General features: G+C 54.4%; 2 protein-coding genes across 3 annotated transcripts; one reads left to right on the top strand and one right to left on the bottom strand.

Moving 5' to 3' along the window:
• The first annotated feature begins 426 nt into the window (after window positions 1–426).
• On the top strand, window positions 427–6,885 carry PITX1 (paired like homeodomain 1). Its single transcript, XM_037801572.1, has 3 exons — window positions 427–785; window positions 3,105–3,337; window positions 5,293–6,885. The coding sequence occupies exons 1-3, from the start codon at window positions 617–619 to the stop codon at window positions 5,833–5,835; spliced, it is 945 nt and encodes a 314-aa protein (XP_037657500.1). The 5' UTR covers window positions 427–616; the 3' UTR covers window positions 5,836–6,885.
• Window positions 6,886–20,548: 13,663 nt separating this feature from the next.
• On the bottom strand, window positions 20,549–25,474 carry CATSPER3 (cation channel sperm associated 3). Of its 2 annotated transcripts, XM_037801592.1 has the most exons (6): window positions 24,305–25,474; window positions 23,590–23,772; window positions 23,137–23,277; window positions 22,666–22,764; window positions 21,653–21,810; window positions 20,549–20,736 (listed from the first exon to the last, which is right to left on the bottom strand). In XM_037801592.1, the coding sequence occupies exons 2-6, from the start codon at window positions 23,701–23,703 to the stop codon at window positions 20,616–20,618; spliced, it is 633 nt and encodes a 210-aa protein (XP_037657520.1). In that variant the 5' UTR covers window positions 23,704–23,772; window positions 24,305–25,474; the 3' UTR covers window positions 20,549–20,615. The 2 variants fall into 2 exon arrangements, with proteins under 2 accessions (XP_037657520.1, XP_037657519.1); XM_037801591.1 differs by having other exon boundaries at window positions 23,590–25,474.
• Window positions 25,475–25,693: the final 219 nt, after the last annotated feature.

Raw genomic sequence — 25,693 nt, 5'->3', positions numbered from 1 at the left:
GGCAGGCCAGATGCGTTTCTTTTGTGCGGCGGAGGGAGAAGTCGGTGTGTCACCGGGGAAGGAGGGAGAGGCGCGGCGAGGCCGCGGGGGGCGGGGAGGCGGCGGGAAGGTGGCTGCCGAGGGGGAGGGCGCGGGCGAGGCAGTGAGGGAGGGCGGGCGGCTCGGGGTTGGATTCCGCCCGCGCTCCTTCGCTTGCTCGCTCGCTCCCTCCCTCCCCAGCCCCCTCCCAGCCCGGCCCACCCCACCCACCACCCCTGGCGCAGGGACTGCTGGAACCTGGCGGTGCGCTCTGTCGCTTTAAGACAGACTCTGCCGGCGCCGTCCGGAGCCTTAGAAACCGGCCCCGGATCGGGAGCCGGAGCCGGGGCCGGGCAGGCAGCTGAGGCCGAGCTGCGCGAGTACTGCGCGGAGCCCGGTGCCCGGGCGCGAGAAACCGTCGCCGCCGCCGCCCCTCTGGCCCCGCAGTCCATGGGGCGGGCGCGGCGCACTTGTGGGCGCGGGCAGCCCCCGGGAGCAGCTGCTTAGGCGCTGAGCTCTTGTCCCCGCAGGTCGCAGCCAGGGCAGCCGGGCGCGCCCGGCCCCGGCCCCTGGAGCGCCCGCCGCGGTCCCCGCCTCCATGGACGCCTTCAAAGGGGGCATGAGCCTGGAGCGGCTGCCAGAGGGGCTCCGGCCGCCGCCGCCGCCGCCGCACGACTTGGGGCCCGCCTTCCACCTGGCTCGCGCCGCCGATCCCCGCGAGCCGCTCGAGAACTCCGCCAGCGAGTCGTCCGACACGGAACTGCCAGGTAAGCGCGGCTCCCTTTGCGGTGCGTACGGAGACTAATCGGGCTCAAGGCACAGGGAACCGGGAACAAGGCCTGGCGCCCGCGCCGCGCTATCAGTCTCCCTTCTGCCCCAAGAGCTTTGTTTTTCCTGTTCTCGACCTGACGATGAACGCGGAAATTTACACCACCCCCAAACACACACACGAAGGCATTTCCATGATGTCCCCGCGCTCCACGAGACCGCAGATGCACGGACCTACGAGTGGAGAGCAGGATTGACAGCCCCTCTAGATAAGGAACAAATAGAACGAAGAAAAAGTTGGGGAGCTGCCGTGTCGCTCGTGCAGAGGGAGAAGAGTAGATCTAGAAGAAAAGGGAGACGTCGGACAAAAAGAAAGTGCCCAGATTGCTGAGAGGGGGGCAGATATCTGTACAGACGGTGGGCGACAGATCGTGAAGGCGAGACCGAAGAGAAAGGGGGGCGGGGGTGCGCGGGAAAAATCAGAAAAGCAATTGGGGGCGGGGTGGGGAGGGTGGGAGACAATGTCAGGTAAGAGGAGGACATTGAGGCAGCGAGGGAGAACTGTCCAAGAGGTGTGCTTGGGCTCCCGCCAGGGCCGGCCCGAACCCTGATCTAGGGATCCCGGCTCCACGTGCGCCGCCGGAGCCCAGAGCCGCCAGGCCGCCCAGCCAGGGCTCTGACTCGACTCCGGACGCTGCCTTTATGACCGAGATCGAATTTTCCCCAGCCGTTAGTGGAGCCGGCGGGTGGGCGTCGCGGGCACTGGCACGGCTAATGCCGGGCCGGGTCCAGGTTGCCTGGGTCTCCCGCTGCCCAAGTCTCTGAACGACTACCGCGCTCACTTTCCTAACTCGGCGTTGCCGCAGAGCTCCTAGTTCCCCCAGCCATAGGCGCCTCTTCCTGCGTTCATTTCTTAATCCAACGCTGAGTGTTTCTCTCCACGTTTTTAATCTGTTTCTGTTTTGCATCCTTAAGTGACTTTCACCGAGGGGTTTTGTTTGCTTGGTTAAAATACGCTGGACTGTGCTTTTGCTTTAAAAGTTTTAAGCATGGTCTTTGGTTGTTTTTTTATTTTTAAAAATACATAGTTGTAGATTGATTTTTTAAGCCAAATCTGTGAATGAATTGGCAATTTTAATTGTTTTTTTTTTTAATTTAAGAGATTTAACATACTAGATGTATTTCTCTGGAATTTAAAATATCTATTTGCAGCATTAATCGGGAGATTTTAAAAAGTCAATCCAAAATGGCGTTTTCTCTGGGATTTTCTCGAAGTCCATTTACAGTGGTGGTGTTTTGGAGATTTAAATTATCTAACTATAATGTATCTCTCTGGAATTTAAAAATTATCTCTACGAAGGAACTAATTATTGGGGGGGGGCGGTAAAATCTATCTACAACAGTACACTGATTCTTTTAAATCCCAGAGAAGTAAATGCCTGTGTTCTGCCCAGATTTTATACAACAGCACTGAATTTAGTTAGGGATGTGTTTGCTCTGAGGGTTTGGGCTTGTTAACCTCCATTTACTCTGTGTTCCTGCCTGCCTATTTTTGAGCATTTGTGACCATTTCTGTGTTTTTTAGGCAAAGAGCTGTGAGCTTTTCTGGGCTTCCTGTTTTGTTTTTTAAATTATTTTCCTTTATGTTTTAATGTTTCTATGACTGCATGTGTTTTTGGTAGTTTCAATGAGGGGAAAAGAAAAAGAGCCACCTTAACAGGGTCACCTAGACAATCTGTCTGAGCTGCAGCCGCAGGTTTCTAAGCCTTGGGACTGGAGGCCTGGAGCAAAAGCCGAGACATCGGCTGTGTCCTGCATGCCCAGTAGGGCTCCCGGCCTGACCGAGGCCTCCAGCACAACCCTGGGGAGAAGAAAGTGGAGGGCTGCCTGCCACTGCCTGGCTCCTGTCCCACCGCTCCCGCGGGCTTGAGTCTGGAAAAATCCTAGTTCAGAAAAGCAGAGCCCCCTTAGGTTTAGACCCCCAAGAGTCCGGGGGTGGGGGGTGGGAAGCGCACATTTACTGGTAACAGCAGCAGCAGCCCCAAAGCCTGAGCCTGAGCGCGAGCCGCGAGAGTAGGCCCTGTCCAGCCAGGAACCCAGGCCTGCGGCTCTGGCTCCTCGACTCTTCTCCTGGGCAGGCCAGACCAAAGATTCCTACTGACTTGACGACCAGGGACCCGGCGGGCTCTTTCCAATTCCAGGGCCCCTGGCGGGAGGGAGAGCCGTCAGCGCTGACGGCAGGCGCTTCGGCGGAGCCGGGACGGGGTGCAAAAGGGCGTAAGCCTGAGGTGACCGGCACCCCGTCCTGCCTGCCGCAGAGAAGGAGCGCGGCGGGGAGCCTAAGGGGCCCGAGGACAGCAGTGCGGGCGGCGCGGGCTGCGGCGGCACGGAGGACCCCACCAAAAAGAAAAAGCAGCGGCGGCAACGCACACACTTCACAAGCCAGCAGTTGCAAGAGCTGGAGGCCACGTTCCAGAGGAACCGGTACCCCGACATGAGCATGCGAGAGGAGATAGCCGTGTGGACCAACCTCACCGAGCCGCGCGTGCGGGTGAGCGCCGGGCGCCTCTGCCGCAGCCCTTGAAAGTCTAGACCCGCGCGTTCAGACTTGCACCCTCTACCCCACCACTCAGACTTGCTCCTTCCCTCCACCGGAGAAAGGGACCCCAGTCTAGGATCCGGGTCACTCAGCAGCTGCTAATCCTCTTGGCCGCTAACTCTCCTCCAGCCACCCCAGACTCCTCTGACCCATGTCCTACCTGACCTTCCGGGTCTCCCACAACCCCAGCTTAAAGATCAGTGGCCCCAAAGGGCTCTCCTAGGCCCCATAGGGTCCAGGGTGCACACAGATGTTAGTGGGGTACTCTGAGCCTGAGATTCTGGGCAGATGATTCTCAGCCACTGGGGACATTGGGATGCTGCCTCCCCCGAAAACGAAAGGGAAAGGCAGGTCCTTCCTGGCAGCTTCAGAGGCATGTAGGTTGCTTGGGTTTGGGGATCCCCAAAACTTCCTACAGCAGTGGTCCCATCCCACACCCCACCTATCAAAAATGTCAGAATATTCCCTGCCAGACTCTCTCATGGCCATTCAGTCAGTCAGTAGCTGGACCCTTTCCCTAATACCCTTTCCTGAAAGTCAGGTCAAATGAAGGGGGGTGGGGGGGCTCTGGTGGCCCTGGGGTTGAGTCCCTTCTGGGCTGTAAAGTCTCAGACCCAAGACCAGACTGCACCCTTCCTCTCCTCATCCTTTTGTTCCCAATAAAAATAAGGCTTTCCCACCAGGGAAGCAAGAGAATCATTTCTTCCCTGGATGCACAAATATTAAATCAGATATTGAGAGCACCTCCCCAGCCAGACTAAAGTCCCACCTGGACTGCATGCACTCCCTGCTGTAACTCCAGCCCTCACCCTAACCCAGTCAGGTTGGCCAGCCAGGCAGGATGTAGGGTGAAGATACAGCACCCACTAATCCTGAACCCCTGCCCAGGTTTATAGTGACAGGGTGGGGTGGAGGTGGAATCAGGCAATGTCAGTGCTGAGGCCAGGGGACCAGTGGAAGCTGTGATGGAGGAGTCCAGCAAGCTAGCTTGGAAAACTCAGTCTAGGGCTGCAGCAGGGTAAGGAAGGGCAGAGGCATGCGGTGGGAGGATAGGTGGCAATCGGTAGGACCAGGAGCTGGGAAAAAAGAGGTTCTTACCAAATTTTGCAGAGACAATAGAGGGGGAGATTAGAGAGAAGCTAGAGGCTAGTAAGAAGCAAAAGGAAATTAAATATTTTGCAGAGAAATATATTTGGTATATATTTTGGCAACAGGAAAGAAATGTTTAAGGGAAAAGCAAAAGGACCAAATATTTGGGAAAAGAAAGAAACAACTAAGTTTAAACAGATGGTCAGATATTTGGAAAGAAGGAAATTTGGGGAAGATTGAAAAGGAAAAAAAATTAGGGAGAAAGAAAGGAGAAATCAGAAATATGAAGAAGAAAGAGGTTCAGATAGCAGGGTGGGCCAAACGAAAATAAATGTTTAGGGCAGAGATGAAAATACCAAATATTGCCAATAAAGATGAAAACAGACCATCTGAGAAATAAAAAATAGATTGAAGAAATGGGGGAGCAGGAGGATCCCTTTTGTATTTGAGGGAGAAGAAAAAGAATGGAACATTTAGGAGACAGATGGGGATCCGTTCGGGGAAGAAAGTGGAAGATGGAATGCCTGGGAGAGGAAGAAGGAAAACGAGTATTCGTTAAAATAAAATAGGATCCATATTAGGCGACGAAACGGGTTTAATTTGGGGGAACAGGATAAAGATTTGAAAAGGAAAAAAAAAACTAGTATCTTCTGGGGACAGAAAAAGAACCATTATGGAGAGAAGGCAGAGGCAGAAATATCGGTAGAAGAAATATCGGGGTGAAAGAAGCAGGCAGAGGGCTCAGGGTGGCAGGGGTGGAGAGTGGGGGGCCTTCCCGCCCTCAGCACCCCTGACCCTTCTCCCGCCTCCATCCCTAGGTCTGGTTCAAAAACCGGCGAGCCAAGTGGCGGAAGCGCGAGCGCAACCAGCAGCTGGACCTGTGCAAGGGCGGCTACGTGCCGCAGTTCAGCGGCTTGGTGCAGCCCTACGAGGACGTGTACGCCGCCGGCTATTCCTACAACAACTGGGCAGCCAAGAGCCTAGCGCCGGCGCCACTCTCCACCAAGAGCTTCACCTTCTTCAACTCCATGAGTCCGCTATCGTCGCAGTCCATGTTCTCGGCACCCAGCTCCATCTCCTCCATGACCATGCCGTCGAGCATGGGCCCCGGCGCCGTGCCCGGCATGCCCAACTCCGGCCTCAACAACATCAATAACCTCACGGGCTCCTCGCTTAACTCGGCCATGTCGCCGGGTGCTTGCCCGTACGGCACACCCGCCTCACCCTACAGCGTCTACCGGGACACGTGCAACTCGAGCCTAGCCAGCCTGCGGCTCAAGTCCAAGCAGCACTCGTCGTTCGGCTACGGCGGCCTGCAGGGCCCGGCCTCCGGCCTCAACGCGTGCCAGTACAACAGCTGACCGCCCAGCCGGGCCACGCGGGCCTGCGGCCGGCACCGCGCGGGAATGGGGGCGGCCGCGGAAAGGACGCACGCAGCACCTCGGCGCGTCACGGCTCACCGCCCCGCGGGCCTCGCGCCTGCGCAGCCCCCTCCAACCCAACTCCCCCATCTCCCGGTTGGTTTTGTGTTTGCTTTTCCGGAACCCACTCTGCCCTCAAAAAAAAAAAAAAAGAAAAAGAAAAAAAGAAAAAAAAATCAAAACCAAAAAGACGTCGGAGAAAAGTGCCGCGAAAAACGGATGAGTTGCAATTTTCCTCGGGATGGCGCGGGTGATGTGTGTTCGCTCCCACGGGCCCCGGCGGGACTCTCCGCAGAGGGAACGCGGCGCGGTCTGCAAGCACCGAGACCCAACGGCCGGGAGAGTACGCTCTTGTAGTCCGCGTTCCCACCGCGCTGGGCTTGGACTGAGCGCCACCGGCCGGGTCGGCCGTGCCTGCGAACTAAATACGCTGAGGCGGGCGTAGGAGCCCAGTGCCTCCCCGGACGGGCCTGAGAACCCGTGGCCCCTGAGGAGATGAGGCACCCTCTCCAAGCCGGATCGGGCCGAGCGCGCCTTAGCTCGATTGGGATCCGAGTTGGAGAGGGCGTTGGGCCTGGGATGGCGGTGCCCAGCCTGGGATTAGGTACCCGCCGCGGAGCCGCACACTGTCCTGGCGCGCCCGGAAGAGCTCTAGCCGGCCCTGGCCCCGGAGCCCTATTTTTAAGGCCCGGAGCCGCGGCTGGCGGTGCGGAGGTGACGAGTGGGATGGTGAAGGCTCGTCTCAGAGCGCTGCAGGCCCCTAGTTCAGCCGCACGCCTAGGTCCTCTGCTCCCTCCTGGGCTATGGTGTCTACCCCTCGTCCCGGCGAACAGTCCCCCCCTCCCCGTGCGCCGTGCAAGAGTCGAGCCGGGAGAGCGCGGGGCGCGGCTAGGGCCTCGCGCCGCGCCCACTTTGCACACCCGCTCTCCGGCCCGCGCCCCTGTTTACAGCGTCCCTGTGTATGTCGGACTGACTGTATAGAATTATAAATCTGTCTATATCGACTTGTCCATGTATGTCTATTAAAACCATAGTCCAAGCGTGCTCACCGCCGCCGACCCTGACTGTTTGATTCGGCGGAGGAGGGAGGTGGGTAGGAAGGGAACTGCGCCACCCCGGGCCCAACGGGTAGGAGGGAAGAGTCTGGGCAGGCCCCGCCAGGGCCCCTTACTCTCCACTTCCCCACTGCCATTCCTGACCTGCTCTATACAGCCAGACGCCACCGGGAGCTCCGAGCTCCCACTCCGCGCCCGCCTGGCGCGCACCGGCTCGGCGGCTCAGTCTCCCGCGCAGAGCGCCGGCCGGTCCTTAGCCAAACCCCCTGCCTCCCCCCGCCCGGACGCTTCGGGCTCTTCCCAAGCTGGGTCTGCGGTAACCCTCGAGGTTTCCAGGACGCTACGCGGCCCTTGCCCTCCCGGAGCTTGGAGTTGCCTTATCTTCTGTGAGCCTGGTACCGGCTCCTCGGGGCTCGGCCCTGGATGTTCCAGGAATACTGAGCCAGCTGGGTCCACCAGACTCTAGCAAGGGCTTCCAGACGCCTTTCTCGCTAGTGCCCTGAAAGCGCCGAGATCCCACCCAGGGGCGCGCGGCTGTGCGGGAGAAAGTGTCGATCACGCAGAACTCACTTCTCACTTCCCTTCCATCCCAACTTATGGAGGCTGTCGTCTGCCTCCGCCCTCCCTCGGCTTTTGGAAACTACTGAACAAAACCAGCCTGTAAACTGCCTGTAAAATTCTGCTTTCCTTAAGTAAGTCACTTCTAATGGCAAAACAAAATGTTTGCAGCTGCGGCGGGGGAGGAAGGAGGGGTTGGTATTCTCTTTAAGAATCAAGAATCACCTTGTGGCAGGGATTGGCAGTGCCCTGGACCTGGACCCAGGCAAGCCCTAGCTGGGAGTGGGGCACAGCCACTGGCTTAGTCATGAGCTAATAGCTGGAGAGCCCTGTGCACACATTCTCTGAGGTCAGGAGTGTTACCCCTATTTTACAGACGATGGGACTCAGGCTCAAAGACACTATGTAACTGGGCCAAGGTCACCTTTGTATTCTAAAGCCAGGCATCTTTCCACTGGTCTTCTCACCTTCAAATGAGGCGTGAGATGGGGTCCTTCTTGGAGGTTAGCCCAGCCAGATGCTATGTGACTTGGAGTGTGTGGTTCTGAGAGGGACAGAGCCAGATACACAGGCCGGAGGAGGGAGGTGGGGGGAGGGAAGGCTGGGGCAAGGGGCTGGAGCCAGACCACCCCTCCCCCAACGGCTCCAGTTCAGAGCTCCGACCCCTTACTCTCTGGAAACATAAACACAATCACATCTGGACTCAGAGTGCCTCCCCCAGCCTCATGCATCTGCCAAGGCCAGCAGGCCCTGGTCTCAGTTGAGGGCAGGAGGCAGGAGAGAACGAGAAGGATGTGGGGGGCTGGAGATAATTGGAACGCTGGGAGGAGGCCTCTCCAGAAAGTCAGGCCCAGCCCCAGGTGAGAGGGAGGCGGAAGCGGAGCATTGGTGGAGAGGAAGTGTGGCCAAACAGCAGACTGGTGGAAGGGCAGAAGGAGTCCCAGAATGACCCCTTCACCCGGCAAGGACCTCAGACCATGGCCAGCCAGGTGAGTGTAAGGCCCGGCCTCAGCCCCACCTGGCTGTTCTCACCAGCTCTCCTGTGGCTGGCACAGGCTGGGCTAGCTGCAGCAATGGCAGGGGTGGGGGGCAGGGGTGGGGGGGGGAGGGCTGGAGGAGATGGGGACTCTGAAACCAAGTCCTCTGAGAAGAGGTGGCAAGTCCCAGTCCTGCTCTGCCTGAAGAATACGAGGGTGGGGGCAGGGGGTGTATCATTCATTCATTCAACATTTTCGTGCGTTCCTGCTCTTGGAGATTGAGCGGTAGGAAACAGACGCAGTCCCTGCTCTCCTGGACAAGTAAACAAACGTGTATAATTACAAACTAGACTGAGTGCTTTTGAAGAAAAGAACATGGTGCTGTAAGAGAAAGTGGGAGTCCTACTTTAAACAGGGTGGTCAGGCAAGGCTGCTCTGGGGAGGTGGCCCCATCTCTGTCTTCCATAGCAAGAAGTAACCTTTATTGAACCTGTGCTGGCTCCCACGTCCTGTGCTAAGTGCACACTCTTCTCATGAGCCCCTTTACCTGCATAACATCCTAAGAGGAAAGGTTCCTCATTATCCCTGTTCCTTCATGAGACCCCTGTGGCTCAGAGAGGTCAGGTCCCTTGGCCAAAGTCACACAGCAGGAAGTAATGGAGCATATTCAAACCCAGTTAGTGCCTACTCTCTGCCCTCTGCACAGGGCTGCCCCATGCCTGGAACTATGAGCAAGACAGAGGAGGGAACTTTGACCTTGAAGAGATTATAATTCCTGCTGGGAACACAGGACTACCCCCAAGAAACAGTAAAGCAGATTTGTTCTTACCTGGTCCTGACAGGGAGCCCCAAAGTGGGCTGCCGGAGGTTTAAAGGGGCCGTGAACTGGGGACTGGAGAGCAAGGAGGCTGGTGCCCACCAGGTGTTTACAGGGGCACCAAAAGGAATATGGGATGAGTCAATATGCCAACTCCCGGAGTGCCTGGTCATTGAGAGACAGGGACCAAGTCACCTCCCCTCCTGGCCAGGGTACAGGTCTCCCTCCCTCTGGGCCACAGCCTCCCTGAGCCAGTTACCAGAGTTGGGGAGGGTGGGTCACAGCTGGAAGATCTGCCTTTCAGGGGGCATTGCCCAGGGATCCAGGCCTCTGGGTTGCCCTCCCACTCCACATGCCTGAGCCTGCCACTCCCCAGTGACATAGCAGCAGGGCCTCAGCCACCGAGAGGGCCAGTGTGGGAAATCGGCATGAGGGAGTTTCTATGCACACAGCCATCCCTGTTTCCTGGGCCCGTTACTTGGCGCTAGCATCCACAGGACCCTTCAGCATTTTATTTGAGAGCAAGGAGGCAGTGGGGCAGAGTTTGAGTTCTGACTCTGCCACTGAGTTACCTTGGGGAGGACACGTAACTTCTCTGAACCTCTGTTTCCTCTTCTGGAAAAGGGAATAATGACAACTATGTCACACAGCTGTTAAAGGAGTAAATGGGATAAATGCACATAAAGTGTGAGTTGTGATGCTTGCCTATAGTAAGTGCTCCATGAATAGTGATGGTATTATTAGGTGAGATGTCCCAGTTTTTCTCTTGAGGGCCCTGTTCCCCACTTGCTGCATTAATAGGGCTTCTCTAAGTATTTCAATAGGTCATTTCTAAAAATGTCATTTGTGGGCTGACTTCATCTTCCCTCTAGCTTTGCTGGGTGTCATGAATGTGTGTCATGATTGACAGTCGTGCTGACTGCCATGCCTCAGTACCCCCTTCCCCACTCCCCCCACCTGGGGACCTGAAGTAACCCAGCATATTGTCCTGTGGAGTCAGTGCAGCATCTCTTCCAACCACCCTCTTTGTGCCAGGCCCTGGGAGCCCAGAGGAATGAGGCCCAATTCCTGCCATCCACTGGGCCTGGTGGGAGAGGCCAGTGCATATGGCCAGTACTCTGAGAGATGAGCCACGGGAGCAGAAGATGGGCACCCTTCCCCTATATTCTCCTCTAAGGGTCCCTTGCAACATGGGAAGAAAATTCCTGAAAACTTTCTGTGTATCTCTGGAAGGGGCTTCCTCTATTTCAGGTTATATCACGTTGTTGGTAGCTAACATCGGGCCCTCCTCCCAGCACCTCATGAGGGAGGGGCTTGTTGTCCTCATTTTACGCGGGAAGCAATGGAAGCTCAGAGAGGATAAATAACTCACCCGCGGTCACACAGCTAATGACCAGGGTCCATGCTCCCACCCCCTGTGCCATATATTCTGTCTGAGTCTTTTTCAATCAATGTAAGTCACATTTGTAGTCAAGGGGAAAAAATGAAATAAAAAATATAATTCACCTCCTGCAGCACTCTGGAGGAGAGAAAGAGAAGGCACCAGAGCCCAGCCAGGATTGGCCCTCACAGAGCAGCGCTGTGTGTGAGAGCAGCAAAGAGCCTGCATGACAGCAGATACTGAGGAAGCACCAGGGAAGGTGCAGCAGGGGTGGGCATTAAATCTAAATTCCTGTTGCATTCAGTGTTACAAACTGCTCATTTCCTAGATGGGTGTTTGCAGTCTCTGCCTCCTGCCAGGAAGTCCTCACAGCCTCTGCTGGCCCCTGCCTCCTTGCCCCTCTCACTATGGGAACCCACTCATCACATGCCTGTGTTACCTTTTCAGGTCCCTGGATTTTGCCTCCTGAGTGGCTGGTGTTGCCCAGAGCAGGTGTCCACCTATCAAGTGGTGGCAGAGCCCCCAGGCGACATGGCAGCGGGAACCCAGCCAGGTCGGAAGGGCTCCAAACCATGGAACAGGATGCTGCAGCAGAGCAGGGTCAAGGTGCAGGGAGCTGCACAGGGTGGAGAGCAAGACGGCCTTTGTGGAGGACAGAAGCTGCTCTGGCTGCCTCAGTCATATGGCCACAGGTCTTGCTCTCTGCTGGCCCCTGCTGCACACTTTATATGTTTCATTTCTCTTATTAGCATCATTTTATAGATGGGGAAATTGAGGCTCAGTTAGGTCATGTAACCAAAAGAACCTGTAGCCATTGCCTCCTGGAGGTCGGGCATAGCAGTTATGCAGGGCTGCTGCAGTCACAGAGAGACAGGGTGGTGAACCAAGCCAACCGAGTGTAGACAGCAAACTTGGCAAAGTGTCTGCACACAATAGCTGCTCAATAAATGTTTGCTGAATAAAAGAATCAAGGGGCTGCCTTCCCTCACTTCCACACGCAAAAAAAATATATCTTGGCCCTTCTTCCCTCTCCAGTCCTTTCTCACTTCTCTCTTGCTTCTTCCCTTCTTCCTCCACTCGCTTGCTCCCTGCTCTCAGCACAGGAAGCTCCCGACACTGCTGTTAAAAATATGTCCATATTTATGCCCCTGCATCAGGAGGCTGGTACCCAGGATTCCCAAGGGCTGAGCCCACCACCAGAGCTCGTCCACTACCCTCCCCTCTAACCCTCTCCAACCAGCAGCCCCTTGAGGCCCCAGTGACAGAAACCTAACATGGCCCTCACCCCACTTCTCCATCCCTCTATGCAGCGAAGCAGTGGAAGCCATCAAGAATGCTTCCTTCACTGAGTGCCTACTATGTGGCCAAAGAGAGCAACCCAGAGTGGATGGCTTTTCTCTATAAATTTAGCATGAAGTTAAAAGAATAGATTTGCCTTTACTTAGTTTTATTGAGCTTCTCTGTCAAAAAACTAAACAAGGCAGTCTGTAAAACGGTATCATTTTAGTTCTTATATATGCACAGAGAAGTTTCTGGCTGCACACAAGGCGTTAACCAGGTGTTCACCATGAACAAGGTGCACCCTGCACCCAGCACCAGCTGTGCTGACTCTGCCTTGGGTACTGAGTTCAGTACGTCAGCTGCCTTAGGGTGGTGAAAAATGAGGGATGCTTTGTTTTCATTTGTCCTTTCCAATTTTCTTGCACTGATCATACATTACTTTAGTGATGATGAAGTGAAACAATAAATATTTAAAAAATAGAAAAACTTGGCATCTGCAGGACAGAGAGAGGCTTTCTGCCCACAGCGTCCCTGTCGTCACCCAAGGTGTCTGTCTACCATCACTGCTTGGATTCAACCTTTTTGGGAGGTGGGGGGCAGTATGACGTGTCAAGTAAACCCTACAGGTTTTTGTTTTTTTTTTTTTAACAGAAAAGGAATTTTTTTTCAAATATGTTCTTTAAATGGATGTCAATAGTAGATGCCAATAGACGAATGTGCCGGGAGGAAAGAGGAGAATAATTTGTAATGATCTATCTTTTATTGCTAGGTAAAGAGAACTCAGTGTTCAGAAAGGTTTCTCAAGCAGAGTCCTGCCTCAGCCCTTGTTCACTCCTTCACCCCCACGGCCCCACACTCCCAATCCTCCAATGCAGCCTGTTTGCACTCCTGCCTTGCCTCACATACCCACGTGCACACACACACGCGCGCACACACTCCAGCCGGCATGATCGTGGAATCTTTATTAAAGGGGTCCAAATTACCAATGTTTTACTGCACTGTGAAAAACAGTCATGCTTACTTAGCCTGTTTAATAAGCACTAAGCACACCATTTCTAATTTTTCTGCCTGAGTAAACTAAAACATCATTCCAGAAATACACGTTTACTGAAACAAGGTGGCTTGTTTCTTCCTTCTTCATTCATACACTTTATCCCTCTCTTCCCATCATCCTTTCTATCCATTCCCTGTGTCCCCCTCAGCTCCTTATCCCAACTTTTATTAAGTTTGAAAGCATAAAGGGGAAAGTAACAGTAATTTGGATTTGTCTTTCACGCAAAATAGACCAATTTTTTTAAGTGTTGGTAATTTGTCCCAAAAATGGATATAGGGAGTTGGGTTGGAAAGGCTTTGAGGACGGGGGTTTTATGAGTGGAAAATGAGGCTTGAGCTTGTGGGAATGTCTGCTGCACCTCCCCCCCCCCCCCCCGCCCCGTGCCTGGGACTGTGCGGGCACGTGTGGTAATCACAGCTAATAGCATCATTATTGCCATTATCACATTACACTATTATTCATCAGAATCAGACAAAGCTTATTAACCCATTTAATTGAACCAAGGGTTTAACGTCCCAGTGACTTCACTGAAAGTGTCTGGCAAACCCTCCGGGGCACTGCAGCCACAAAGCAGCCGGCCACTGCACCGCTTGCCTGGCTGTGACAGGGTGCGGCGAGGGCTCCTGCAAACTGTTCCCGCCTGTGGCCTATCTGGGAACTTTCCAGCACACTCTGGGATGGATGCTCATCCCCACCTGTACTCCGGCCTTTTTTGCACACACATGCTCATGTGGGCACATGCACACACCTCTCCAGATTTAATAAAGGATCCATTTAGACAAAAGACCCTCCCACCCCAGACTCGATGTGGCCAAGCATCCCTCCTCCACTCCCCGAATTCCCCTGCATTCCCACTGAGTTACCAAGGCTGACACCGAGTACACAGCACACACTATTTCATGGTGAACACCTGGCTCCTCCCAAACTCGATGCCAACTCCACAAAGCTTTTCTCCCACAGCTCAGAGCCCAGGGCAGGGCACAGAAACCTACCCAGCCCCAGGCCCATAGAGACTCAGCCAGCCCCTCAAGGCATGGATACCCACTAAGCGGAGGCTGGTGTGGGTGCCTGAAGGCGGCCAGCCTGTCCCCAGCCCCCTCTGCCACCCCAGGGCCTGGATTCTGGTCCTTGGGCCAGGCTCTCTCCTAGGGCATGACTGCCCTTCACGGAGCCCGAGACTCCCCCTCTGTGAAAAGGGCCCTGGACCTACCTGCCTCTCAGGGTTTTCCGCAAGGGTTTGAGGAGACCCTGGATGTGACTAGGTATTAATACACTCAGGCCCTGAATGGCTTGCAGGTGGGCTATTGCTTCAGAGGCACAAAACTATCCTTCGTGATTGTGCTGAACTACCATCTCTGGAGAATTCCCGAGTGAGGAAGCCCTTTCTTGGTTAGCATGTCCAGCTTTCCTCCCTCCAGACTCCCCATAGTGCCCCTGCCAGGCAGGCCCTGATTTGCACTGCTCAAAATGCACACGGGTGCCCGTTCCTCATCCTCCTGCCAATACCGGGTTTTGTCTATCCTCTTTGGCACTTGAAAGAGAGAAAATATCTCATTGCCATTTTGTGGGTGGTTTTATTTCTTTATTTCCCCTTTTCTTTTTTTAAAATACGGATGGTGTCATGTATGTGCTGTTCTGCAACTGGCTTTTCCCACGTGACAATTCTTTCATTCCTTTTCTGCTTGCTTATTCAAGGGTCAGGTAAAAAGCCACCTACTCGGGCCAAGAGCCTCTCAGGTGGCCCTCTCTGGGTGCCCAGCTCCCACCCTTGCTGAGTGAGTTAGCTAGTACAGAGAGCCAGAAAGGACTGATCTCTCGGCCATGGGACAAGGCTGGCGCGTCCGTTTGCTAAGCCTTGCTCACTCCCACTCAGTGCATTCCACTGCCAGCCAAGCCTCTGTGTGGGCCTGCAGTAGTGAAACCCAGGGAAGAGCAACATCTAAGCCAAACCCTTCTTTCTGCCCAGGCTGTAATTTCCTGATTAGGGGCCGCAGCCACCACCCCATCTGCACACACTGATTGCTTCCGGCTATCATTTCCATCTCTGTGGCTGTGGGGCTCCCAGGGCCAAGCCAGGAGCCACTGACTCAGAAGCTTCACCGGGCAGTGAGAAGGGGCCAAGGAGGTGGCAAACCGGGTCCACCCGAGGGGGCGCCCTCCATATCCCAGGAGGCCTTGCTCAGGCCCTGCTCAGAAGGGAACTGTGGCTTGATTTTTAAAATGTAAGGAACAGCTTTGATAAGCACAAGGTTGCTATGAGGCAGTAGAGTACAGGGGAAAGTGTGTGGCCTGCCTTCAAATACTGACTCTGCCCTTCAATGACGATCTTGGCCAAGCACTAGTCTCTCTGAGTGCCAATTTGCCCACCTATGAAATGGGAATAACTCCCTGGATGACTGTAGCACAGCAAAATTAGCAAAGTTGTTAAAGAGCTAAATGTGATTATGAATCCTGGTTCTTCCCCTCTTAGTTGTGCAATCTTGGGTACATTACCTCACTTCCTCAGACCTCAGTTTTACCGTCTGTTAAATGGGAATAATGAAAATACCTGAGTGTTGTTATGAGACTCAAATCATGCATGTGAAAGTATCTTGTAACCAGAAATGCTGACAAAACAGAAGGTGGAATTTCCCCAGTCAATAGAGAGAACTTGGGCTGCTCCTTTGGAGTCCAGGCCTGATCTCTGCTTGGATCCCTCCTTCCCGGTCCCACAGTAAACTTTCGAGGAGGTCTTTTTATCATAGGCTCCAGTCCCAGGCAGAAAGGTCCCAGTGGGGAGGGAGAGAGGGAATCAGGGGACAGTTGCCCTCCCAGGATGCTGAACTGTGGGCCAGGGAAGGCGCAGTGGGTGCCTCTGCTGGGAGACTTGCTCCTTCACCGGTTCCCCCAGGTTGGGGGCAGTCCCCAGTGTCTTTCATCTGGGGGTTTTAGAACAGGCTCTCCCCCCACCACCACTTGCCTCTTCCACACTTCCCTCTTGAGACTTCAGCTTCATTTTGCAAAAAGTGAAGTCACGCTTGGTGCCACCACCCCCTGGGGTACTTCACCTGGAGCCTCTGACCCTAGCTGGGCACTTGGTGCACAGTTGGTAAAGGCCCCTTAATAGTCCCCAATTTCTAACCTGAGAGGTCTCTATTAAACACGGTGATCTTTTCTGTAACCCAAATATAATCCAGACTCCATGTGGTCTAATCTATTTATGGGGTTCCATTAAAAAAAAAAAAGAGGCATAATACAGCAATAAAGTCATTTTAAAATAATTCCAGCATTGCTTGCCTCTCTCAAAGAACATCAAAAAGAATCTAATTCTTAACCCACATGGACTTTCAGAGTCCACATTTCCCCTTTCCAGGTCTCACACTCCAGCCTCTCCCCAAAAGTCTCTAGCCCCCAGTGCTTGGCATTTACTTACTTCCTTCTTCCTTCCCTGGCCCCAGATCTTTATTGTACAGATTAACCAAGCATCTTTGGTTTTTAGTTTCCTCTCTGTTTTGCCCATTACCTTGATTTTCCACCATAGAGGAGAACCCAGAAATTGACCCAGAAAGCAAGAGTCTTCCCCTTTCTTTCCAGCTCTCCCATCCTGACTGTCTACCCTTCCCCTAATGCTGCACCACAAAAAGCCGAAAATAAAATCAACCAAAGGCAGAACTTGCAGAAGGTGAGGCAGGTGGCTGACGGAGCAGAGACAGAATTCTTTTGGGCAGAGTGTGTGGAAGAGTGGGGACACTCATTTGTTAATAAATCTTGCCCCATTACATTTAGCTCCTTTCCCCCAGTTACACCCCTGTGACCAGAATCAGCAACAATCACCTCTCCTTTTTGAGTAGCCTAGTTGGGAATTCAGAGACACCTTTTAAAAGCCTGTGGGACGATGGAGCAGGCCCAGGCACTTTGGGGCTGAAACAGGTAGAGACACTAACAGGAGCAAAGCCTGATCTAGTAAAGGGCAGATTGTTTTAGGAGGTGTCCTGTCTCACCCACACTTGAAGAAAACATCAAGGTGTGCAGTTTCTAGCCTCTTGGATTTCCAGGGCTGTTGGAATAGACAGGATATTTATATTAACAGTTGCTCTCTGGATCCCCAAAATATGAGGACTGCTTCCTGCTGAGGAATCAACATGCAGTGAAGGAAGGAAGAAAGGAAGGGAGGAAGGGAGGGAGGGAGGAAGGAAGGAAGGAGGGAAGGAGGGAGGGAGGGAGAGAGGGAAGGAGGGAGGGAGGGAGAGAGGGAAGGAGGGAAGTTAGCTTGTTAGTTCGTGTTTTCATTCTTTCCAGGCAACTTTCAAACACCCCCAGTAGTTTGGACTCCAGATCCCTCCCACAGGAGCTGGGGGAGGGCCTGCTGGGACCAGGGGAAGACTCAGGCCTGGGGCTCCTGTATCCTACAGCATCCCTCACGCCACCAAACTGGCAGGATGGTCAACGAGCCATCTGAGGACAGCCCTGCTGGACCCCAGGGCTGAGGGGTGGGGAGAAGCATCCTGCTTTGCACAGCCAGGCCTGGGCAAGCAGAGCCATTTCTGCCCAAGGCAAATCCATCGAACATCCTGGCCAAGCCTGTGTGAGTTGGTGAGAGCCCAAGTGGGAATTCCAATCTGCCAGTGTTTGCTCTGCAGGCAAATGGAGCCAAATAGAAATGCTGCTTTGGGACTTTACACCAAATATCCTTTGGCTTTTTCTGCCAGCAGTGTTGGGCCGGCCCTCTGCATGTCACCCCTCCCAGTTCTCTGCTCTGTGACAGCCTGTGCTTGGGCCCTTAAAGACAGTTTGCCCTCCCACACTGCACCTCAGTGGCTGGTTCCTGGGGTGGCCCTGTAGGGCCCAGGCCCCAGGCCTTCCAGGTCTGACATGTGGTCTGCCCATCTATACCAGCTCCAGGTGGGGACCCAGCTCACAGCCTCTTCTACAGGTTCCTGACCTCTGCTTCCTGCTCTCAGCTCCATACTTTCCTCGATTTGGGACAGTCCAGATGAAAGCACTCCCTCTCAGCCCCTGGCCGGCACACCACACTGCAGCCAGCTGACCCAGAGGTAAAGGGCTGACAGCTGGGAAGCATGAGCCATAAGCTGACCAGAGCCTTGCTCAACCTCTCACGTGTATTTCATTTGATCCTGGTAGCTGGTGGCTCTTACCGGCCCATTTCTCAGAGGAAACAGCTGAGGCTTAGAAAGACTAGCTACCTTGCCCAAGGCTTCCCAGTTAAGGAACCTAGGTCTCCCAACTCCAAAACAGAAGCACTTCTACTTTGCCCTCCTTAAATCTTTTGCTCATTCCCAGATGCCAAAGATAAGTCCCAGGATTCCTGGTGATAGCAGGTGGATGTGTCTTACTATCCCCTGAGTGACCCTGGCACACCCAGTAGTACAGGCCACACTGTCTACCATGCCCCAGCTCTGAGAGGTGAATTGGAGCTATTGCCTGAGGCCTGCAGGCCCTGCTAACTGGGCTGCAGTCACCTGGAAAGCCCTGTTTACTTGAGCATGGAGGCTGCCAGCCTGGAGTCGTCTCCTTCGCAGATGGGCACTGGACACCTGAGGCCCTGAGCCTCTCCCCTGCCACGAGGGATACAGACACCCTACCCATTTCAGGCCCTCCCGAGGCATTGGCACAGAGTTCTCTCCACCCCAGAAGCAGCTAAGCTTCTTCTCTGAGGGCTCTCCCATAGCGGGGCGATGGGTCTCACGCTCGTGAGCAAGCCTCCTTGGCATTGTTTTCATAGTTCTCGATTTGGCAACTTGGCCCTGAGAGTGTGTGTGAACATTTACAAACAGAAATGATTTGAGTTGCTTAGAAGGAACTTACTTTCTGCATTCAAACAATTATTGTCACTTCCTCAGGGAAGTTTTCTCTCCTCTGGTCTGGCTGGATTACTCTCTCCCCTACACAATTGTGAGCTCTGAGAGGGCCAGAGCTGGGGGTGGGTTTCTCGTCACAGAACCCCTGGCCCCCACACAGCTCAGAAAATAGTGGCCGGAGCATGGATGGATGAAAGGACAAGTGGCTCTCAGGGGTGTCAACTTCATTATAACTTGTTATAACCCACATGCACATGATCTGGTCTTGTCTGGGACAGCTTCACTGAGAGCCATCGCTGATTTCTGGAATTCTCTGGCACAGCCCCCAGGATAGGAGCCCTCTTCCAGAGCCCCTGCCCCTATAGCCCCACCCCTACCCCCTGCCCAACAAGGGCTTCTGTCATAGAAGCTGTTGCTGTGAGTTGCTCAGCCACGTGCCCTAGACCTGGCCCAGCTCCAATCTCCACCAGCTCTTCCAGCCCCTATGAGGACTTCTAGCCAAGTGGGTATCCCAGGTGAGCCCTGGCACCCCCATCTGACCTTGAGGTATGTTTGGGCCCTGGCCCAGCCAGGGGAAGGGCCGCATCATCACCCTTTCCTGTGCCCAAGGTTTGGTGCAGGACAGCAACAGGGGCAGAATGGCCTCAGGCCTGCCTCCAGCCAGGAGTACAGCTTCCACTTGCCCTTTTCCTGTGGCCTCAGGGATGCTGTCACCCAGGCCTGGAGCCCACAATGTCCATCCATGGGACCCTTCTGTCCAGCCACTCTTCTGCCCAGCCCCTCACCCCACCCCAGTGTGGGGCAGGGGCCTTTCTGCCTTCAGCTGTCGGTGCCACTTCCTCACCATAGCCCTGCCCAGAACCTGCCTTTGCCACTGTCTGAGGGGGCAATACTGGAGTGACAGGCCTCAGGCAAGCTCCCCAACAACAGGAGCAGAGGGGCACTGCTGGGCCTCAGCTGGCCAGACTGCAGCAAAATTGCCAGCTGCCTGCCCTACCTGGGTCTTCGGGCAGCTCCATCGTGACTGGACCAGGACCTTGGCAGCTCTGACAAACTATTTAGCCAATAATGATGCAGAAAGTGCCACCTTTGAGGTGAAGAGTCCTAACTAACCATAAGTGGGGGAGCAGCCCCAAGCCCTTGAGGCTGTGGCTCCCTTGGGCCCTGTGTGAGGAGCCTCGGGGTGGCCAGGAGACCAATCCCTCAGGCCAGTGGCTGGGCTGGCAGGCCCACCCTGTGCTCTGTGCCATGCTACAGAATCCGTCAGTCACTGCACTTCTTGGGGTAGCACAACCATTCTGAGTAGACTTCTAAGAGGAGTATCCATGTCAGTGGGTGCACAGAGAGATGCAAATCTGCCAGGCACGGGAACACTCAAACATATCAACCCGTGCAGAGACCCTGAGATCAGTAGGGCCACACTAGTTCAAAGGGGCCATGCACTTTTATGGAGCTGCTGGAGGTCCTTCTTGGGGATATCCTGTCCTGGTGGTCTTGGGTCCTCAGGCAGCTTCCCCAGGAGCCCAACTGGTCATTACTGCTGGGGTCAAGGGAGTCCAAGGCCAGTGTGGCCTCTGGCCAGGGTGAGTCTAGAGCTTCCCCTTTCTCCCCACTCCTTGGGTCTGGCTGGGTATCTAGGTGGGGGGGTAGGAGGGTCCCAGGGCGCAATCCCCAAATGTGGGGAGACGCCATGATTATAGCAAGTATGGAGAAGACAACTTAGAAAGTCTGAGTTTAATGGGGGCCTTTTGCAGCCTGCGAGGCCCACCACATATGGATGTCCCCACACCCAGCTACTTCTAATCGAGATTTTCCGAAGCCTGAGACTGCATCTCCGAGGACTGGGACTGCTCCTCCTGGGGCAAGTCTTCAAGCATCAGGCTCAGCACATGCGCAATCTCATAGTACAGCTCTTGAAGTCTGGAAAGTGGAGCAGAGGGTAGGGGCCTGGGCTCAGGGGTGGGGCTTGTGGTCCAGCCCCCAGCCCTGTTCCAACCCATCCTACACTTGGCACCTGTGGCTTTATCACCCCCAGCGAGTGTGGGGTCAAGGAGGAGCACTGGGTTCAAGTCCATGGTCTACCACCTCTGCCAGTGGTCCCTGGATAAGTTATTTCATTTCATGAGTAAGGTTGGAGATTACACACCCCTGGGTTCTGGGTGAAGTAACTGTGGGGAGATGCCCAGGCAGTGCATAGCCCATTCTCAGGCTACACGCAGGAGTTCTTTGACTCCTCCTTTTTAGTTCTCCTGTCTATGAAGCCCTCCAGGGGCTTTTGTTGAGAAGCCAGGCTTATCATGTCCTTCCTCATTCAAGAGGTCACTGTGGCTCCCTAGTGTCCACCACCTGCTGTGGGTTTTACACCCCTCCTGTGCCACTCTGGCCAGTTGGAATCACAACTAACTTACACTGAGCACAAGCCCTGGGCTGGGACAAGCTGAGAGCTTCACATAGAGTTTTTTCATTGAATCACCCCATGTGACAGGTGGGAAAGAGGCAGAGACTTGCCCAGGGTCACCCAGGATTGTAGTGGCAGAACTGGGCCAGGAGACTAGGCTCCTCGGTTTCTATCAGTGCTCTTTCCTGGGACGGATTAGTAAGGAGGGTCCTGGAATGTTACAGGACAAGGCATTTAAATATGGATTGGGAGACTGGGGAATGGGGATCAGATTCCCAGCCAGCTGAGGCAGCAGTCCAGGCCCTAGCCCCATTGTGTTCATGAAATCCTGCATTCCCAAGAAGGGCCTGGGTCTGCCCCACCCCACCCTGCACCCTCACCAGGGCCGCTGACATCAAGAAGCCCCAGAGACCAGGAGAGGCCTGGGCTGGGACTGACCTATTGATAGTAGTATCCTCATTGTCCAGAGTGGAGAAGTAGACATCAATGAAGGGTAGACTAGTGCCAAAATCATCTAAGACCATGGGATCAGTGTGCCTCAGAGTCTTCTTGAAGTTTTCCACCAGCTCACTGAAACTTTTGTGGTCAAAATTTTTCTGGGGAGGGAAGCATAATGAGACCAATGCACAGAAACCTAGGCCTCCACGGTGGGCCCCAGGGAGAGCCCTGACCCACCCCCAGGACAACTGCTGAAACTGGTCATAGATTGAGCCCTGAGCCCAGCTCCTCCTAAGCCTGGACTCCTCCCTGGCTGAGGCAGACTCATGAGCCAGCCATCACTGTGTGTGAGGGCAGGGGGCCCTAAAAGGAAGAGGTGAGAGCTTGGCTCAGCATGACCTCACCTTGCCCTGGACAAACCTTGGGTGCAGTCAAGACAGGCAAGACTTTCAGGAAGGCAGACTCAGAAAAGAGGCTAGGAAGAGATGGACCACCTCAAGTGAGGGAGATAGGGGCAGCATGCTCAGGACCCAGCAGGGAACCCAGGGCTCAGCATGGGGAGCTCAGAGCATTTCAGCTGGAAAAAGAAGAATCACTCCAGTGCATCACAGTTGGATCATGCTCGACAGAAAATTCCTAGCCTTTTGTGCTTATTCTTGGTTTGGTTTTAGAAACTACTTGAGAAAACTGAGATTGAGTGACTTAATCTCAGTGTCCTCATCCATTTCAAGGACTGGCACCAGGCCTGGCTAGAGCCTCATGAGCCCTCAGTCCCAAGAGTGTTCCAGCACAGACAACTGGCCCCATCAGTGGAGTTTTGCCCATGCAGGAGGGAGACATTCTAATCACAGCACTCAACACTCCAAGGGGTCCAGAGAAATACAAATAGACAGAGCTTAAAGCCTGATTCAGACTACCTGCCTGAGGCCCCTGCCTCTACAAGGGCCCCAGGGCCCCTCTTTCTGGCCATGCCCATCTACCTGTCTGTCCATCTACCTGCAGCGCTCACCCACCTGTGTCTGCATCAGCCGGCTGACCTCCTCCTGCTGCCGCTTCAGAATCACCTGCTTCTCTTCCAACTTCAGTTCCTGCTCAAACTTTTTGATAGAGTCCTAGAAATTCAGAGGGTGGAGGTCAGAGCAGGCTCCTGCTGCATACTTGTCTCCAGTCCTCCTTCCTTAGCCTTGCACTGCAGCCCAGGCCCCTCAACAAGAGGACCCTCCCCAATGCAGGGCCAGCCCCCAGCTGAGGCTACCAACTGCAACTGCAGTGGCTTCCCAAGACCCGCTGTCCCACCACCCACCACCACAGGGGAAATGCATTGGCTCAGAGAGAAGAGTTGGGCTAGGGTAAGGGAAGGGCTCATCTGGCCACCTCCCCTCCATCTCAGGAGGGAGACACAGCTCAGGTTGTCCCTGGGACTGGGCCCATGGTCCTGCCTGCCATACCTAACTGGCCCCTGGTCCTGATATGCACAGCCTCACCTTAGTGTGGATGATTATCACACCCACAAACATGCTGAGGAAGATGAAGGAGGCAAGCAGAATGAAGAGGATGGTGAATATCCGGCTCAGAGCAAAATCCCGCTTGTCCAGCTGCTCTTGCAGGTCTGTCCAGCCATCAACCTGCTCATACCAGGCAGGTATGAGCTCATATCCACCGGGCAGGCCTCCTTCTCACCTAGCCCAGGGAGCCCCAACCTAAGGAGTGCCTCCCACTGAGTTAGAGGCTGGCTCTGCCTCCATACCAGCCCCTCAATACCCTGCAGATGAGCCCTGGAACACTGGCCCCTAGCATCCCAGGAGCCCAGATGAGTCCCTGGTCATGGGGAAAGCCCCACATGAGGCTCAGTGTGTTCACACACCCACACCACCTGGACAGCCCCTTCTCAAGCTCCTTGCCCCCACCCCCACTCCTTCAATGCCCAAACAGGGTACCATGGCCAAGCTGAAGAGGGTGAAGAAGGCCACAGCCAGGCTCCCCCAGTTATTCGGGTCACCCGTCTCCGGGTCTCCAAACAGACAGAAGCCCAAGACGGCAAAGATGAACATCAGGACGAAGAGCAGGATGAGCACAGGGGCCACGGTGTAGACTGTCTGCCCCACGGTGGTGATGAGCGTCTGCAAGGTAGGGAGACTGGCGCTAGGCAAGGGCACCAGGCCGGGTGGTGCCCAGAGGACAGAGGTAGAGCCTGCCCTGTTCACACTTTCCCAGAATGTATGCAGTGCTTGGCACATGGTAGATGCTCCATAGATGTTGGTTGAATGAATGAACAGTGTGAGTCAGAACCATGCCCAGACTGAGGGCTGGATCAATATAACAGCTGTTCACAGATACGGTACCGGACACTCACTCTCAGCCCCTATGGGCAGATATGTGTGTGTGCTGCCTCAGGTCCTTGAACTCCTCCCCTTGAACCCAGCCCAGCTCTGTGGTCATTCCAGGGAGTCCTGCTCTTGCTTCTCAACTGCAGGCTAGCCCTGAATGCCCTTTGACCCAGACCCAAGAGTAGCACGGGAGCCACCCTGGGTGTGAGACTGGAGAGAGCCTAGAGGAATGTGGCCCATTCTTTCAGGCCCCGCATTCACAGGCAAGTCCCCGTCTTGTGACCTCACTCTTCCCCCCATGGAACAGGCATTTGATGTATCTCACCACTATATTGCCCACTCCTGGTCAGCACAGTCTATGGCTCCTCATCATTCATCCTTCATGCTCCAGAATCTTGCATATAGTAGGTGCTCAATACATGCTCACCTACCTAGAGGTTTTCACAGGCAAATTTCAAGGTGGGTAAGTGTTATCATTATTCTCATTTCAAGGTGAGGAATCAGAGGACCACAAAAGCGAAATTTCCTGGCCACAGTCACACTCAAGGACGACAGCAGAGCTAGGACCAATGCCCAAGCCCTTCGCCTGGTGCCACAATCCTCAACCACTAATGCTCCAAAGCACAAAAACCATGTATTGGCTCAACATTAGGAAAGGAGGTAGTTGAAAGAGAGAAGTGCAGGACAGTGACCTTTTGACAGTTTGGGGTAATTTGGGGAGCAGGGCGACAACCCAAGTGCACCAGGGCTGTTCTGAGTGTGGGCGATTTGGCAGCTGGCTGCCAGAGGTGAACTCATGCCAGATGCCTCTCTCCTCTCCTTGGGGGAAGAAAATCAGTGTTTTGGATTAGTTCCAGAAGAGCTATGCTTTAAAAATATTGCTTCCTCCCTGCCAGACAGAGAAGAACTTCTCAAGAATTGATAAAATTAAAGCGGTAAGTCCTCAAGGAAAAGCTGCCACCAGATGCCATCTGCAGAGCAGGCCAGCCTGGGTCAGGGAGAGGGTGCACTGAATGCTAGAATCTGAGGCACGCAAGCAAGGTTGGGAAGGAAGCCCCAGCAGGGACTCCCACTCCGGGCTAGCCCACTGGGACCAGTGCCACCTGAGGTCAAAGCAATAACCTCGAAGAAGAGGAGGCCACATCCTCCAGGAAGGCCCACATGGGGACCCATACAGCCGGTCTTCCCATATTCTTCAAGCACAATAGAGGCAGACTCCATTAGTATCATAGTCCAGAAAAGTACAAAAATCTAGTCCCAGCGGTTGGTTCCCCAGATCTCCACAGGCTGGTACCTCCTTTCCCGAGGAGGTCCTGGGCTATCAAGGCCTACAGCCTGGCCCCCAGGTGGTACCTGATTTAAACTTCCCAAATTCTTTGGAGAAGCAGTTGTTAGCCCCAGTTCACCTCTCCAGGTCAAAGCACCACTGCATTCCTTGCCCTGGGGCATTAAGGGGTCTTTAGGCAGGGCAGGTGCCCAGGCCTGGACACTCTGAGAAAGCCCTTCTGTGTAGCCACTTGGAGGTGCAAAAAAGTCATCCAGCTCCAAGGAGGAGAAGCAGGAAGGAAGGGAAGGCTGGAACTCCCACTAGAAGCTGGCATTTGAAGATTATTTTTCTGGCTGGACTGCAGATGAACAGGGGCAGTGTGGTCCTAGATGCCCAGCTAACAGAACCTCTCTGTGTGCAACACAGCAAGGAACTATTTGCTCATGG

This window comes from Choloepus didactylus, chromosome 13, assembly GCF_015220235.1.
Source record: "Choloepus didactylus isolate mChoDid1 chromosome 13, mChoDid1.pri, whole genome shotgun sequence".
Lineage (NCBI taxonomy): Eukaryota > Metazoa > Chordata > Mammalia > Pilosa > Megalonychidae > Choloepus > Choloepus didactylus.
The sequence above is the reverse complement of the archived record's forward strand: the minus strand, read 5'-3'. Positions and strand labels throughout refer to the sequence as shown.

Coding starts and splice junctions, on each gene's coding strand:
- PITX1 (XM_037801572.1), top strand. CDS start 617: ATGGACGCCTTCAAAGGGGGCATGAGCCTGGAGCGGCTGCCAGAGGGG. Junction 786..3,104: donor GTCCGACACGGAACTGCCAG/GTAAGCGCGGCT, acceptor TGCCTGCCGCAG/AGAAGGAGCGCGGCGGGGAG. Junction 3,338..5,292: donor TCACCGAGCCGCGCGTGCGG/GTGAGCGCCGGG, acceptor CTCCATCCCTAG/GTCTGGTTCAAAAACCGGCG.
- CATSPER3 (XM_037801591.1), bottom strand. CDS start 23,889: ATGTGCCAAGCACTGCATACATTCTGGGAAAGTGTGAACAGGGCAGGC. Junction 22,765..23,136: donor TGATAATCATCCACACTAAG/GTGAGGCTGTGC, acceptor CTGAATTTCTAG/GACTCTATCAAAAAGTTTGA. Junction 21,811..22,665: donor GCCGGCTGATGCAGACACAG/GTGGGTGAGCGC, acceptor TTCCCTCCCCAG/AAAAATTTTGACCACAAAAG.